This window comes from Sinocyclocheilus rhinocerous, unplaced genomic scaffold, assembly GCF_001515625.1.
Source record: "Sinocyclocheilus rhinocerous isolate Xijiao unplaced genomic scaffold, SAMN03320098_v1.1 scaffold919, whole genome shotgun sequence".
Lineage (NCBI taxonomy): Eukaryota > Metazoa > Chordata > Actinopteri > Cypriniformes > Cyprinidae > Sinocyclocheilus > Sinocyclocheilus rhinocerous.
Window position 1 is genome coordinate 2588762 of NW_015637585.1, and position 18549 is coordinate 2607310.

Genomic DNA, 18549 nt, shown 5'->3' on the forward strand with positions numbered 1-18549 from the left:
TTGTTATTGTTATTATTGTTATTGAAAAATAATACAGCATTTTAAAAAAATAATCAAAAGACAAATTATTATTATTATTATTATTATTATTATTATTATTATTATTATTATTATTATTATTATTATTATTATTATTATTATTATTATTATTATTATTATTATTATTATTATAAAACAAATTATTATTATTATTATTATTATTAACAATAAAGCAAATACTAATATCAATAATACTATTCCTTGAATTAATTTTTAAATAATATTAATATTAATAATAATAATAATCATGATCATTATCATAATAATCATAATAATAAATGAAAAGATGAAATGAATTGATTCAAGGAATATTATTGTTGATATTATCATTGACTTTAATAATAATAATTATTATTAGCAATAATAAATAACTATTTATTAATAAAAACATAATTATTATTTTCTGATAAATAATACAAACTGATGAAACTACTCTCTATTACTGGGTTTTTGTACAGATGGTGACTTTGCTACTTAAAGTTGAAAAAAAGTAAATGTGTCTGTCGTTCTGGAGTTCATAAGTGCCAATTTAGGGTTTTAAAGCATGTCTGTGCCAGCTCACCTCCAGGAGTCTTGAGTGTGTGTCTGTGTGTGCAAACACACTCTCTCACACACACATAATGTGGTGTGTTTGTGGTGAGAATGCTTGAACTGTGATTATTTCCCAAGTGCTGTGGCACAGGGAGGAGATCTGGTCAGTGTTTGTTTCCCAGCATGAATTATGCTTGGCACAGTAAGCAGCTATGGTGGATTATACCCAGGGTGTGTGTGTTTCTGTATTTGTGTGTCTGTGGTTGTGTATGTGTGCAGCTATTTATGTAAGATTTGAAAGACTAAAGGCATTAACAGTGCAATATGTGACAAGATTTTGTGCAAACATAATAAAACAGGCTCTCTGAATCATGTGTGCTGTCATAGACATGGACATTTGTTTCCAGTTCTCATGCCTTACTGTCTGGAAAAGAGATCAATTTACAGCAAATTGGGGCTAAGACTCTCAAATCATAAATCTCAGATGCTGTTGTCATTTCTACATTGATTTCAGGTTCTCTTTCATTCTTTCTCTCACATTTTTCTAGTTTCAGTTTAATAGCTTCATAATAAAAGAATTTAGAAGAGGAAATTGGCAGCGAAGAGTCGTGTAGATGAGATTGTAATCTCTTGAGTATAATCTGTCTATCCATCCATCCATCCATCCATCCATCAATTGTTCTCTCTCTATTGTTTGATCTATCCTTTTACATGTCTGTCTATCCATCCATTGTTCTGCCTTGCTGTTGTTCTATCTATCTATCCGTCCATCCATCCATCCATCCATCCATCCATCCATCGTTCTGTCTCTTTGTTGTTTTATCTATTCTTCTATCTGTCTATCCATCCATCCATCCATCCATCCGTCCATCCATCCATCGTTCTGTCTCGCTGTTGTTTTATCTATTCTTCTATCTGTCTATCCATCCATCCCTCCGTCCATCAATCCAACATTCTGTCTCTCTGTTGTTTTATCTATTCTTCTGTCTGTCTATCCATCCGTCCCTCCGTCCATCAATCCAACATTCTGTCTCTCTGTTGTTTTATCTATTCTTCTGTCTATCCATCCATCCATCGTTCTGTTTCTCTGTTGTTTTATCTATTCTTCTGTCTGTCTATCCATCCATCCCTCCGTCCATCAATCCAACATTCTGTCTCTCTGTTGTTTTATCTATTCTTCTATCTGTCTGTCCATCCATCCATCCATCCATCCGTCCATCCATCGATCGTTCTGTCTCTCTGTTGTTTTATCTATTCTTCTATCTGTCCATCCATCCATCCATCCATCCATCCATCCAACATTCTGTCTCTCTGTTGTTTTATCTATTCTTCTATCTGTCTATCCATCCATCCATCCGTCCATCAAGCCAACATTCTGTCTCTCTGTTGTTTTATCTATTCTTCTATCTGTCTATCCATCCATCCATCCGTCCATCAAGCCAACATTCTGTCTCTCTGTTGTTTTATCTATTCTTCTGTCTGTCTATCCATCCGTCCGTCCGTCCATCCATCCATCCATCCATCGTTCTGTCCATCCATCCATTGTTCTGTCTCTCTGTTGTTTTAACTATTCTTCTATCTGTCTATCCATTCATCAATCATTCTGTTGTTCTGTCTCTCTGTTGTTTTAACTATTCTTCTATCTGTCTATCCATTCATCAATCATTCTGTCTCTCTGTTGTTTTATCTATTCTTCTGTCTGTCTATCCATCCGTCCGTCCGTCCATCCATCCATCCATCCATCGTTCTGTCTCTCTGTTGTTTTAACTATTCTTCTATCTGTCTATCCATCCATCAATCATTCTGTCTCTCTGTTGTTTTATCTATTCTTCTGTCTGTCTATCCATCCGTCCGTCCGTCCATCCATCCATCCATCCATCGTTCTGTCTCTCTGTTGTTTTAACTATTCTTCTATCTGTCTATCCATCCATCAATCATTCTGTCTCTCTATTGTTTTATCTATTCATCTATCTGTCTTCCCTCCGTCCATCAATCCAACATTCTGTCTCTCTGTTGTTTTATCTATTCTTCTGTCTGTCTATCCATCCATCCCTCCGTCCATCAATCCAACATTCTGTCTCTCTGTTGTTTTATCTATTCTTCTATCTGTCTATCCATCCATCCCTCCGTCCATCAATCCAACATTCTGTCTCTCTGTTGTTTTATCTATTCTTCTATCTGTCTATCCATCCATCCCTCCGTCCATCAATCCAACATTCTGTCTCTCTGTTGTTTTATCTATTCTTCTATCTGTCTATCCATCCATCCCTCCGTCCATCAATCCAACATTCTGTCTCTCTGTTGTTCTTTCTATTCTTCTATCTGTCTATCCGGTGAACGGGATTTCACCAAGTACAACATGTTCCAGGATCAACATCCTTGTTGATCCTGGAACAACATATCCACCCATCCATTGTTCTGTTTCTATGTTGTCTATCTATCTATCTATCTATCTATCTATCTAATCATCATACAAGTATGATCAATCATGTAATCTTGTTGTACACTCCTCCTCCTCTTTTTCGGTCAGTGTAGTTGTTTCTGTCATCCGGTGAGTCTTTGATTTGGATTTATGTTCTATATGTTGAAAGGTTCATCTCTAGGAAAGTTTTGTTAAAAGAGCTAAAACTATACTAGAGCATAATGAGCTGTTATGCGTCTGTTTTAGGAGGTTAAGTATGGCTGTCGATGTGTATGTTTGTGTGTGTGTGTGTGTGTGTGTGTTGGGAACTGGATTCTCTGTAAGGGTGAGGAGATTCTCAGTGTTTAGGAATTCATAAGGAGTGGCCTTTCGCTGTAGGGGATAATTTCTGAACGAAACACACACACACACACACAGAAATCATTTGTCCACATTTAGATATAAAGCTGAACAGAATTGATAGAAAAAGACTTTCAAAAGAACATCAAATTCAAGTTGCAGACCAGAAGATTTACGTGTCTGTGTTAAAGACAACAGATTTAATCAAACCGCAGCATAGAAGATAATGATCTGTTTTATCAGATCATATTGTTCAATTTATGAAGTTCACAAGTGCTTTTGTCTGAATTACTGCAGATTAATTGGTAATATTTTTTTAGCTGAATACATTTTTTATAGTCCTGATTTTGAGGTTGAATAACAGCTGAGCAATTCAAGTGTTGATATATTGAAAGAATATTTTCAATTACACCGAGTCATCCAGGAAAACAATTTCCTGTTGGAGGTCACCTCCGATGATGTCATCTGCAACAAGGACAGCTGCTCTGTCGCGTGTCCTTATTGGCCGTTTCATGTTGACATGCAGATCACGTAGAGGAAGACCTGCGCTGACACAGACCTATGATCCCAGAGACATTTCTCTCTGTCTCTCTCCCCATCACACACGCTAACAGAGTTTTATGAGGAACAGTGACCACAATTTTTATGTCATGATTCTGTTTTCTCTCTTGTTTCCACTTGGTCATTTTTCAGAGTGCTGTGTATGTTTTTGTGTGTGTGTGTGTGTGTGTGTGTGTGTGCCAACATGAATAGTCTTTCTGTTGATTGAAGACATAAAATGCTAAAAATAAGTATTTTTTTTATGCACACCAACCCTCTACTACCCTTATTGCTTTACTTAATCTCTCTCTATATATAAATACACTACAATTCAAATTTTTATTTGATTAAAAAATACAGTAAAAATTGTATTTTTTTTTTCAATTAAAAATGAATGTTTTCTCTTATAACTGTATTGTACTGTAAAATGCAATTCATTCCAATGATGCAATGCTGAATTTTCAGTGTCAAATGATCATTCAGAAATCATTCTAATATACTGATTTTCTGCTCAAGAAACATTTCTTATTTTTATCAATGTTAAAAACAGTTGTTTAATATTTTTGTGGAAAGTGTAATAATTTTTTTTCTAGATTTTTAAAAATGATTTACAATTATTTTCTTAATTCAAATATAAGATAAAATTGTTCTTAAAAAATGTATTGATTATTTTCTTTTTAAGTCTTTAATGTCACCTTAGATCAATGTAATACATCCTTGCCGAATAAAATTGTAAAAAAAAAAAAAAATTTACTGACCAAAACTTTTGAGTGTCATAGTGACCTTTTTAGTGTATTGTATCATAGGCCACTTTGACATGTAGACACCTGTGTGTGCACCTGTGGAGACTCGAGTCATGCAGTTGACATGCATGGTATCAGGAGGAGATTCAGGCCACAGCTGGTGCACAGTCTGATTTAAAGAGTTAGTTCAGCCAAAAATAAAAATTAGGCTGTGTTTTACTCACCCCCGATGCATCCTAGGTGTATATGACTTTCTTCTTTCAGACGAATCCAGTCGGAGTTATATTAAAAATTGTCTTTGATCTTTCAAGCTCTATCGTTGTACACAGCGGGTGTTGCATTCCTTCAGTCCAAAAGGTGAAAGGGTGCTTTTTATTTCACATCTTTTGGACTGAAGGAATGCAACACCCGCTGAGTACAACGATAGAGCTTGAAAGATCAAAGACAATTTTTAATATAACTCCGACTGGATTCATCTGAAAGAAGAAAGTCATATACACCTAGGATGCATCGGGGGTGAGTAAAACACAGCCTAATTTTTATTTTTGGCTGAACTAACCCTTTAAGAGCCTTCAGACAGAGCTGCAGAGTTTACGAGCTCCTCAGAAGTAGAGCACGCGTGGTTTAAAGAGCTCCTCTGTGACCATAAAGCTCATGTACTTTCCAAATGCATGATCTCTGATGCGAGTTGTAGACAGACTTGCAGGTGGAGGCTCCATCTCTGATTGGCCATACTTGGGTTCAAGTCCTTATCAGACCTCTTCAGCTTATGTGACTGACCCCTCAGCCTTTCATAGGACAAGTGCTAACGGTGTGTTTGTGCATGCTTGTTTTGTTGTGTGAGGGCCAAATGTCTGAAAATGGCAGTTTATTTAAATTAATATTTCTATTCTATTCTATTTTATTCTATTCTATTCTATTCTATTCTGTTTGCATCATTCTAGGTCTGTGATTTGGTTCTATTCTATTTTATATGCTTTCCTTCAACTATAATTTGTTTGCTTAAACGCTGTATTCCTATTCATATGTATAATATTTATATTGAAATGCCAATGGTGGTCAAGACGCTGTGTGTGTCTCCTTGATCATATTAATACAATAATCAGTTAACCTCATTTGTAATTTGTTACATCGTTAAAGTCTGGCAATTAAGCTTTATAGAATAGAGCCCTGTTCTGGCAAAAACAAAACAAAACTGGGCCTAATAATGTCTTGGGGTTTAAGGATTAATGTAATGTAATTGTATTTAACTTTGTGTGCATCTCAACTTTGCGTTTGTCCATATTCACTGTTTAACTATCTTTATGCTAACCTGAACATGACAGCTTAGTTGTTTTTGTTTTGTTTTTTGACCAAATTTGCTCGCAGCAATAGTAAAAAAAAAAAAAGTGTGAGCATTAAATGTGGTGATAAGCGACAGACAATGTCATTATCTCAGTATAAACATAACAGAAGTCAATGGAAAGTCCCCATGAAGATAAAAACAAATTTGTGTATGGGTTTGTTATATTTGTGAAGGTCAAATTTCATGAAAATGTCTTCACAAATTCAAATTGACATTTGTTGTTCAGAAGTTGTTCTCTCTGTTTAAAAAGCTCATAAATTGTCCAAATGCTTTAAACTAAATAATGTCTATGAGTGTAATGTCTACAAGGGACCAAACCAAATCGTTTCAGTTCAATAAGGAAGTCAATAGGAACTGAAACTGTTTAGTTACCAGCTCTTTGTATTCATATGTCTTTCAAATATCTTTTTGTGTGTGTGTGTGTGTGTGTGTGTGCCACAGAACAAAGAAACTCATACAGGTTTGGAACAACATGAGGCTGAGTAAATAATAACAGAATTTTCATTTTTGTGTGACCTATTCGTTTAAGGCCCTTTTACACCAAGGATCATACTTAAATGGATAGTTCACCCAAAAATGAAAATTTTGTCATTAATTACTCACCCTCATGTTGTTCCAAACCTGTAAGACCTTCGTTCATCTTTGGAACACAAATTAAGATATTTTTGATGCATTCCGAGAGCTCTCTGACCCTCCCATAGACAGCAAGGATCCTTACACGATCAAGGCTCAGAAACGTAGCAAGGAGATCGTTAAAATAATCCATGTGACATCAGTGGTTCAACCGTAATGAAATAACGTTATAAAGCTACGAGAATACTTTTTGTGTGCAAAGAAAACAAAAATAACGACTTTATTCAACAATTCGTCTCCTCTGTGTCACCCTGGTGCCATTTTGGAGAGTATCACATACGTAAACAACGTATGAGAACCACACAACAACTATAACGATAATGACACAGAGAAACAATGTCAATGGAATCAATTTCAGAACAATTTTTCTAAAAGCTGAACATTAAAATCATTGGCAGCCAAGCAGAATCCAGCCAACTTTAAAGAGCTTGAGCATTTAAAGCAGCAGGCGACAAAACTGGAGCACCCACTTATAATAAGCAGAATGTTATCGTCCATTGGTTTGGAAGCCAATATAGTTGTGGTTATAGTTAATGTTCCTGGTGTGAACTGGCCTTTAATTGTCATCGGCTAGCAAAATATCATAAAAGTTGTTTAGGAAAATATGACGTCTTTAAAAGGTCCTCACACTAATACAGCTTCAAAGGTCTGTGTGTGCTGTGCATTCATTTAAAATATTGAATAACATGAGGGAGGGCTGGTGCTTCTTTAATTCAGTCATTCAGCACTTTGTCAGAATGCACAAATACAATTACATGTAATCACATTCAAATCCCTCTCTTCTTTCATCCCTTCCTCTCTCTCTCTCTCTGCTCTCATTCCGTCACTCTGTAGTCCCCGGCTGCTTGTCTCTCCATCATGGACTCGGCCGCAAATTAACAGCCCGGCGTGTTCTGTTACGATGCCGCTGATATCATTACGCCCGCGCGCCTGTCAGAGAGATATATGGAGGAGAGCGGGAACGAGAGAGAGAGAGTGCAAAGAAGGGGGGAGTGAGGGGGTGGAGGGTCAGAGGAGTGTGACAGGAATATAAAGAACTGGGTATCTATCGTGGCCTTTCTTTTTTCTTTTTTGATATCATGCCGCTGATTTACGCCCGCGCGCCTGACAGAGAGATATATGGAGGAGAGCGGGAACGAGAGAGAGAGAGTGCAAAGAAGGGTGTAGTGAGGGGGTGGAGGGTCAGAGGAGTGTGACAGGAATATAAAGAACTGGGTATCTATCGTGGCCTTTCTTTTTTCTTTTTTGATATCAGTTGCACTTTATTCAAAGTCTGGATGTTTCCTCACCTCATACACTGACCCCAAAAAATAATCAGACACTTAAAGGTTTAGTTTACCCTAAAATAGAAATTCTGTCATCATTTATGCACGTTCATGTTGTTCCAAACCTGTATGACTTGAAAGACAGAAGACAATAATCATGATACTTCATTCCAGGATTCCAGAATATACAATTAAAAAGAACAGCATTTATTTTAAATAGATATCTTTTATAAAAACATTATAAATGTCTTTACTGTCACTTTTGATACATTTTATGCAGCGGTTCTCAAACATTTTTGATCACGCCTCCCTTTAAACCTTTAAAAAATATCTGGCACCCATTAAAATAATAAGCCATTAAAATAATCAATATTGATATGAGTCATGTGCTTGTACATTTTCATTTTAATTTAACTGAATACGTATAAATGTGGGAGGAACAATGAAACATTGAACTTTAGCTGTGTTTACAGTGAAATTAATCTCATACTTTTTTTTTTTCAAAAATTAGTTTGAGATCAAAACTATTGTTATGCCTTTTATAATGCAGAAAGAACAAATACACAAGGGCTGTAAGATTTGTGCCCTGCAGGCTGTCGTGTTGCGAATCAGGAGTTTGCAGACCTGCGTTTGGAGTGAAGACAGATTCACCTGCATCAGTGGTAACACACTTTGAGGCTTTTATTAAAATGAAAAGTGAGAAAAGTGTCCATCGAAGCGTGAAGAGAGAAAATGAATGTGGGGTTCCCACAGTGCAGGGGGACGTGAATGTAATGAGATTTAGACTAGAGTCCACTTACAATCATTTCATCAAAAAAGTGCAGCTGGAAAAATCAAGTGACCAGTGATCAGTTTAATATAGATGTTTTGAAATGCTTAATCTAGCCTGTGTGCATTATGTTTTATGATTCATTTGTTTGGCCATTTCAAAAGCATGATTAATGTGAACATAATCAGATGTAGGACACAAAAGGTCTTATTTAGGGCACACTGCTCTGTATTTCATCATGAATGTATTAGTACAGACATAATCCCATTGGTGCAATGTCTCTGGGTTTGGAGAAGTGGTGTAGGTTTTAGAAAGATTAATTTTGACCTGGTTTGGGTTCACTGTTATGATTCGTTGTGCTTCTGGTGTGTGTGTGTGTGTGTGTGTGCGTGTGTTATAAATGTACAGACCCATGGCTGAATTTATACACTCTTATATACACTATCTTTCTGTACTTGAACACTCTCTCGTAGGTAATGTAGGATTGATTGATGTGTGACTGGGTTATTGTGAGCTGATGATATAACTGTATTACATAACACAATTCATACTGATCAACTTTCCCTCTGAAATCTTTGCATTTGTGTGTGTGTGTGTAAAAACTCATTCATATTTCTCTCATTGCTTTTCATTCGTGTTAGTGCACAAACTACACAACTGACTATTGTCTAGGATGCAATTTTATCTATAGTTTTGTTTCAGTTTGTCTTGTGATTTTATGTGGGGATAAATAACTTGAAAAAATGATTTTGGTTAATTTCCCTTCTATTTCATAGATATAGTGCCTCGTCCAAATCAGATTTATTATAACATTTAATAAAGAATTACTATTTTGAGTTGTTTGGTAAGGAAGCTTGTTTTTGCCACGGGATAAAAAAATAAAAAAATAAATTGTCTCACAATTCAGACTTTATTATTGGAATTCTGAGAAAAAAAAAAGAATTGCAAGATAAACTCCCAGTTGCAAGAAAAAAGTCAAACTTGTGAGATACATTAAAAAGTCACAATTACGACAATTTTTTAGTCACAATTAGTCACTTTTTTTTTTATATATATTTTTTTTAAGTGAGCTAAAAAGTTTTTACTGTGGCAGAAGCAGGGCTCCATAGTTTGGCTTTTAATTTAAAAAAAAATGTTGCATAATATGAAGCTGTTTTTGCACTGATGTCAGACTTGTTCAGTTGTTTTGAGTAATCTTATATTTTGGGTGCATTCATCAAGTTCACAATAAAAAAGGAAATAATCAAATGAGATGATGTGCCTGACATCTGCAAAATATTTCATTCAAAAATAGACAATACTGAATGCTTATGTAATTTATTTATCCATCATTTATTTTATTTATCCATTATTTATAAGTACATGTGTGTGTTATTTGTAAATTTATCTATTAATTATTATTGTGAAGGAAATTACAATTTAAAATATAAATAAGTATATATATATATATATATATATGGCATCGTGAAGCACCTTTATTTTTAAGAGTGTACTGTGGTATATATTATTATATAGTACACTTTTATTTTAAGTTTTATATATAAAATATTGGTCATATTGTGCTGTCTACTTGCCTTGTTGATTCAGAATAATGGTTTTTAAAATGAGGAGTGTTACCCTTGAGCTTTCCAAACTGGCATAGCTGCTCTAATGATGTTCTTGTCTGTGTGTTTCCAGATTTTTTCTTGGAGCTGTTGAACCGTTCTGAAGCATCGCTCCAAACCTCTTTCCAGACCGGGTTTGGACCTCTCTTCTCCCAAATCGCAAAGGCGTTTCAGGATCTGTTCTCAGACCTTCGGCGCTACTACCGAGGGTCCAACGTCAATCTCGAGGAGGCGCTGAATGAATTCTGGGCCCGTCTGCTGGAAAGACTCTTTAAAGCTTTAAACCCTCAGTACATTATTGGAGAGGAGTATCTGGAGTGCGTAGCCAAGCAGTCAGAAACGCTGAAGCCGTTTGGAGACACGCCGAGAGAGCTCAAGACCAAAATCACACGCACGGTTATTGCAGCCAGAACGTTTGCGCAGGGTCTGGTGATCAGCGGCGAAGCGGTCAGGAAGGTTTCACAGGTATTCATATTCGCACGTTCTCGTAACGTTTCCATGATATTTTGTCATGATCCCGATGCACATGAAAAGCTTCAAGCTTTTTTTGGGCTTCACAACCTCTGGTCACTCTTTCTACTTTTACAGCACACTACTTGTACAGCATACAAGTTTGGAATGGTACAAGGTTGCATAAATAGTCATAAAATTTGCATTTTGCTCTGAACTATTCCTTTAAACATCAAATATGTTGTGATTTGCTGTGATTTCTTCACTTTACGCAGCATTTCATGGAGGACAGAAAAATGTCTTGACACTGAAAAAGTTGTTTTTTGCGCCTGGCTATAAATTTCTGAATAATTTCCTTCTCAGTATTCATTGCATTCATAATACATACCTGTGGCAATGCACAAACCTTATACCTCCTACTAGAACCAAGAACACAAACAGACACACAAAAACAGGTGCATGTTGAAGCGTTGTGGTAAACAGCGTAAGATCAATGCATCGGGAAAACAAGACACAATGAATATCCCTGAGGCTCCGGCAATCAATGTACACACACACCCACACACAAACACACACACACACACACACACACACACACACTGCAATAATAGTATTGTGTCTATCCAATTAATGCTGACATTAGACGGAGATGCTCTCAGTGTAAATCACAGCTGCTGCCTTTATAGGTTCATCCTAACTAACTACACATATAGTTTCTTGTAAAGACAATTCATAGTTGTTTGAAATCCTTGGAGACAAGATCCTGTTTCCTTACCCAGTAAAAGTATCTGTATTTTCTGACAGGGAAAACTTAAAAATGAAATGAAACCTAAAACAAACCACAGACATAGCACCACGGCCCTGTTATATTGTGAGGAGACAGTAATAGTAGTAATAGATCAAACCAATCTGACCTTATTCAGTGAGAATTGGAGGTTACTTATCAATTTTGAGGAGCTACTTTGAAACGACAAGCTACTTACAATTTTAAAAATAGTTCAACAATAGTTGTCGATTAATTAAACGTAGCTAACTATCTCAGATCTTTTCAAATATGTAATTAAGTATCAGATTAGTGTATGGCACACACACACACACACACACACACACACACACACACACACACACAACAAATCAAATTTTGATCTCAATTCAGATGTCCATTAAACAGCATTTAAATAGATTTATTAATACAATTTATTAATAAAACTACAAAAAAAAATTCTTCAAAATAAATATAAAATGTGCAGAATAATATATTTTTTATCAAAAGTTGCTGTTGTCTAAATGTTTGATGTAATAATAAAAAGTAATAAAAACAACAACAATAATAATAATTTAAGGGAATAAATTATTATTTTTATTAGTAGTAGTATAACATCAAACATTCATTCATGAACATTTGTAGCCCATGCGTTGTCAAACTGATTATGTTTTCTTAATTTTCTAGTGATTTTTTTTTTTTATAATTGAATCATGATCTGAATAAGGTGATTCATTAAAATGAATCAGAATTCTCAGTGCTTATGTGAGAGAATACATATTTAGTGTTTGAAACAACAGCGATATATCAGATTCTTACAGTAAAAAAGTAGCTTCTTGCTAAATAAGAGTGAGCAAAAATTGCATTCTGGTAAGGTCTTCTCATTCTGTCCCTTGCAACGTCTATTAGAAAGAAATACTTCACCCAAAAATGAACATTATTCTGATCTGTCATTATTAAGTCCCTATTGTTTTGTTCCAAACCTGAGGTTAGCCTTCCAAACCATGCTGAACCAAGCTGCTCGTTTCCATTCAAGGAAAACTGAGAGTGATCCACACAGTTCCACAAAGGCATAAATACATAGTACATTATCACTGATAAAGAATAGATCTTTGATTTGTTTTTGTTGTTGTTGTTGTCCACTTTGGTTCATCTGTTGTTTACTTCTCATTCTTTTCCTCCACTTTTCTTCTCCCCTTCTCAGTTCTCTTCTCTCCTGAAATCTAAATGAGTAGTGAAGGGAACCTTACTCTGTGTCTGACCTCTTCAAAGTAAGTCAAGGTTGACAACACAGAGAAACTGCCAGCACTGCATATTGAAAAGGGCAATGTATGTGCGTGTGTGTGTGTGTGTGTGTGTGTATGAACTGAGGTGGGGGAAATGATTGATTTGCCAGTTCCGGTCTGTTTTGTCTGACCAAGAGATGTCTTTTAACCCCATCATGTAAGAGGAAAAGAATAATTCCAAAACCTGCCCACCATTCTAAGACAGCAGCACATATATGTTAAGTCAAGTCACCTTTATTTATATAGTGCTTTATGTCAAAGCAGCTTAACAGTGTTAAACAGGAAAATAATGTTTCAATGATGCAAGTTAATAAGTTGAAAGTTCATCTCTAGTAGTGCTGTTTTGCTCCTATATATTCCTCCACTTGCTTTCTGTTAAATAATCAGTCCTTCATTCTATTCTGTTATGAGCTCATGCATAATTTAATCATGCATTATGTTCACCAATTCCTTTAATCGATTGCTCCGTTTTTAATGCAAGTTAAGCTCTGCGTCGGTCACCACAGAAATTAATTTAGAATCTTCACTCTGTGTTTTTTAAGCAATAATCGTGGTTTTAGTAACACAGTTTCAATGAAAGTAAACCAGGCCAACCTTCCAGAGGCTTTAAAAGCATAAATATGAAGCACATTAATTATTCAGTAAAACCTTTATTAATTGAGCTAAGACATAGCTTTTATTATTTATTGTAATTTTTAGTAATTTGTTATGTGCTTTTGTAATTTATATTAGTTTTTGTTTATTTATATTAGGTTTAATTTATTTTTATTTCAGTTTTAATTTAAGTTTAAGTTACAGTTTTTATTTTTATTTAGTTCCAGTTAGTTGATCATTTTGATGCTTCTCCTTAAAATGTATATTTTTGTCAATGCAACATTTCAAATTTTCGTTTAGTTAAAATTTTACATATAATATTTACGTATTATTTAATTGTAACTCATTTTAATTAACAAAGATGTTTTAATATTTGTAGTTTCTTACCCCAGTAGTATTTTTTCCCCCATACTATAGAAGTCAATGGGGACCAGCAATTGTTTGGTTAACAAAATTATTAATAATATCTTCTTTTATGTTTAACATAGACACTCATAAAGGTTTGTAACAACTTTAGGGTGAGTAAACGATAACAGTTTTCATTTTTGTTGGTCATGTATGTGATCTAAAAATGCCTGCCACAATGAGGCGACCCACTTCATGTCAAATAAAACAAGCTACGGACACTGATGTTATTTTCTGGGAAACTCAATGTTATACCACCGAATGCTTAACTTGTAACTTGCTTGAGGTCATTCAGGAGATGAAAAAGGAAGAAAGAGTTTTAGAGGAAAGAAAGCAGAAGAACAAGTATTAGGGGAATATTAGCCTGAAATAAAAGAAGGAAATGAAAGAATAAAAGAGAAAAAGCACTTCCCTTCTTTCCTCTCAAGTTGTTCCTGCGTTTTCTTCATTTTTATTAAGGACGACGTGTGCTCCCTGTGACTTCAGAAGTAGGCCAGTCGCAGCACATCTTTCTCCACGCACTGGGAGGAGCGCAGCCATATTTCTTTCTAATTACAATAGAGAAGATCGTCTGTAAAGAGAGCCCATCTAGACTGCGCCGTGACCCGACCACATACACACATCCCTTATCAGACGTGCCATTTAAGGACAGAAGAACAAGCAGAGCCTTATAAATCAGACGACAGATGGGAAGACATTGGCAAGAACTTTAAGCATATGTTAATGAAGGAATAAATCAAACAAAAGTGGAAAGTCTTAAAAAAAAATTACAATGATATTAACATAAAAATCCCTTGTAAATGTGTTTTTGATGGTAATACCATGGTATTCTTTGAAGTTCATTACAGTACAATACTGTGGTGGTATAATGGCAAAGTGATGGTATCAGATGTCAATACTATGGTAATTTGAAATATACTACAGTACTAAAATGAATGTATTACATGGTATTAGAAGAGTTCTTTATAGTTGTATTTCCAAGAAAACCTTGTCCTTCCCATGGTACTTGTTTAAAAAAAAAAAAACATAGTAGTACATGGAAGAAGTGGGTTGTGAATGCCATCTCTTGTTGATGTGAAGTACTATAGCATTTGAATATGGTAATCAAACAGCAATAATTAGCAAATATTGTGTCTGATGAAGGGATTATGCAGCTGTAGTTGAATAAATAGTATGAGAATCCTCTGAAACGCAGGGCTTTTGTTGGATAAGATGAGCCTTGGCTAAAAAGCTAACAATCTAGAGCAGACGAACGCAGCGGACCTCACAGGACCAGGCCTTCTGCTTTTGAACACAGATCCATCACAGCTGGGAATGTGGAAACAAGGCATCATGATGCAATTGTTTTGGCTTTTAGGGTCCATTGAATGCAGAAAGTAATGAGAGAGGGGTTCAGACGATGTCAGTTGTGATGCATGTGTTAACATTGCTAATTTCAACGCAAAAAAACCCCATCTAAAAATCATTATGGTGATAAATTATACCAATAAACAAGATACATTTGATTTGAGGAACTGTTATATATTAAAGGGGTCATATGACGTTGCTAGCCAAACAAAGTCGTTTTGCTTTCACAACTAAACACAGAGCATCTCCACAACATGGTGCCGGCGGCAACAACAATACTACAGCGAGAATAAAAGTTACGCCTTCTTTCTTTGCGTGAACATTTGGGCGCGTTATGCAAATCTTCCCACACAGTGACGTAGACATGTGGCGGCATGTTTCAACGAGCCGTTTTAGGTAGGCGTGGTTGACTCGCGACGTAGACATGTGGGGGCGTGTTTAAACGAGGCGTTTTAGGAGGGCGTGGACAAGTCTTAACTTTTATAAAGAATATCTCTTTGGATTTGAGACTTTAGTCTTTGCAACTTTACAGATCTTCTTTATGCACCAAGAGCTTGTAACACTCCAAAGAGAAAGGAAAAATTGAAATCGCATCATATGACCCCTTTAAGACTTATAGTTTCAGAGAATACCATTCACAAGTTTGGGATCAGTAAGTAATTTATTTATTTATTATTTAAATAAATTTATTTATTTATTTATTATATTTTTAACGATAGTCTGAGCTCTCAAGAGAACAAGTTACAGTATCTTCTCTGTAATTGTCACCCAGTGTTGTGAAATAGTTCAGCACTCTAACTTCAAATGATTTGATTGTGCATCTACTGAGATATTGCTACTGACTCAAAATTTTGTGAAACAGACAAGGTGGTGTGAAACCCTATTCACAAACCATTTTACTTTTGTAATGTGGCATATGTCAGCATAGTAAAATGATTTCTGAAAGATCATGTGACACTGACGAATGGAGTAATGATGCTGAAAATTCAGCTTTGCCATCACAGAAATAAATTAAAATATATTAAAAGAGAAAACCGTTATTTTAAATAATAATAATATTTCAAAATATTACTGTTTGTACTGTATTTTGCAGCCTTGGTGAGCACAAGAGCCAAGCAACTCAAGGAAGACAACTTGGTATCTCATAAGAAACAGTTGTTAACAACATTTGCCGCCCAGTGGAACAACATACTTCCTAAACCACTTTAGATAAACAGAGTCGACAGTAGCCTATTTAAGCTTAATTAAGTCTAATTTAGTCTGGCCTTCTCTGAGCTACTTTTGGTTAGGGAGGTTTGGTCCAAGAATGTTTAATTTCTATCCAAGAAAAATCTCCCAAAAGTGTTTTCAGTTAATTTTGCACTTGTATCCTGTTCTGTTACTCCAGAGCTCTTGATCAGATTTGCTGTGGTCTGTTTGGTATGTTTTCCTGACACATATCCCAGCAGTTTCTTCTAATCATCAGGAATCAGGGATACGTGTGTAATCTGCTCCCTGGGGTCTCTGATTCGGGACTGAAATTAATAACGTGAGGCGATAAGATGCCAACAGATAAAAGGATTACATTAGACACCGTTGCTGACATTAACCTCTAGCTATCATAGCTTTAGCTAAACAGCTAATTCTATTAAGCCCTTTGTTTTGGGATTTCGGTGCCAAATAGATTCTGGCATATGTGCAATAGAGTCCTCATTGGGATGCAAAGGCTGTATGGCAAATAAGATACAGGCCTAGAGATGCTGTGAGTGCTTGGTTTTGATAAACAGAGATATTTAACTGCACATAAAGGATGAGTTCATCTCACACTGTTTTTTCTTTTCCTTTCTCCATCTGTCGTTTCTTTTTTAAATCACTGCAATAGAAAACTCAGTCTTTCTGCAAGTTTCAGATCTTAAACCTACAATGTTTAGAATCTCTAGGCACAAGTCCCTACTAGCGTTCAGAAACTCTGACTCATTCCTGCAAATTTGGTTCCTTCAAACGGTTCCACAAACAACTCGGTTATTCTCGTGTGTTCCAGTTCAGTCAAATTGAAATTAATGTCACATAAGGTCACGTTGTTGCCTACAGCACTTTACTTGCACATTAAATAAACATATTAAATATGGGACTCGGCTCAAGCACTTACTGTAGATCTCCCCTTGAAGTAAAGCAAAAATAAAATAGATTTTTTTGCTAGCATTTAGTAATAATATAGCTGTTAACAAATAAAGGAGGAGGGATGCTGAAAGAAATATCACCAAATATGCTTACATATTCTTGAAACCTGATATATGAAACAGGACAATGAAATATGAAACATGAAATTTGATATGTGAAACATATATAATATGAAACATGAAACATGGCAGGATTAAGCGAACAAGCTCCTCCCAAATTTACATCTGGATCTTCATTATTTTGACACATTGACAGTTTTAGGTTAAATTGACAAATATTGAATAAATATGCCTATTATAGCACCTTTAGAGTTACATAACCCATACAGACAGTGATGCTGCTGCAAGAAAAATATATAATATTTGTGCCTTAAGCATATAGTTAATTAGTCATAAGCAACTCTCCCTTGTCTTACATAAGCTATGATTTTGCTTAGTAATAAAGATCTGTCATATTCTCATATTCAGACTGAAAATGTAATATTTATTAATATTTATATGAATAATATTTACTTAGAAAAATTTGGTAAGTGTTCAATGTTCATACCATGTTCAGTATGAAATGCCCAGACCAATTCATTGAGTGAATGGTGAATTTGTAGATTGGTTCAATCAACTGATTCATAAATATTGATATCTTGAGACGTTCCAGAACTGAAGTCCAAGAGGCTCCCAAACGTGGGTCCGGTGTCAGAACTGAACCATACACTGGGCAGCAAACTCTCTCTATCCTGCTCTGATCTGATGAATCACAGATGCTCAGAGGCTTTGATGTGCCATATTATCCTCCCTCAACTTATTCTATCTCTCCGCTTCCCTCTCTCACACTCTCTCTCTCTTCTTCTCTCCTCACTTTACCTCCTCCCCGGAGCTTCCTGTGCATCTTCACACATCCTTCTTCTCACATTCACTCCATTTGTCTATTCTCTGTATCTCTCTCTCATCTTATTCTCTGTTCTTCTTCTCTTCTCTCCTCATTAAAGAGCGAGTGCTTGAGTCATACTTCGGGTAACAAGCACTGCCAGGTATCCCTGAAGGGTGGTGTGTGTGTGTGTGTGTGTGTGTGTGTGTGTGTGTGTAGGAGTCTGATGCAAGTCTTTTTACCTCAGTCCAGTCCAGTTATTTATGTCTCAGCATGTGACAAAAATTTCTTTCTCCCTTGATGCAGCTTATTTTCACTTTAAAGTGAAGTATATGTGCAAATTAATATCTAGAGTGACATGAATCTGCTAGCCAAGAAAGAAGAAAGAAAGAGTTATATATTGCTTTTATAACAGTTCAATAAACAAGAAGATAACACTCAGTAACTGACACA

General features: G+C 35.6%; 1 protein-coding gene across 1 annotated transcript in view; it reads left to right on the plus strand.

The window, feature by feature from the left end:
* Positions 1-18549, plus strand: part of gpc1b (glypican 1b) — a 103982-nt gene that overhangs the window by 74205 nt on the left and 11228 nt on the right. Inside the window, exon 3 of the mRNA XM_016564286.1 lies at positions 10304-10695. Coding sequence (XP_016419772.1) covers positions 10304-10695 — 392 coding nt within the window. The remainder of the gene's footprint in view (positions 1-10303; positions 10696-18549) is intronic.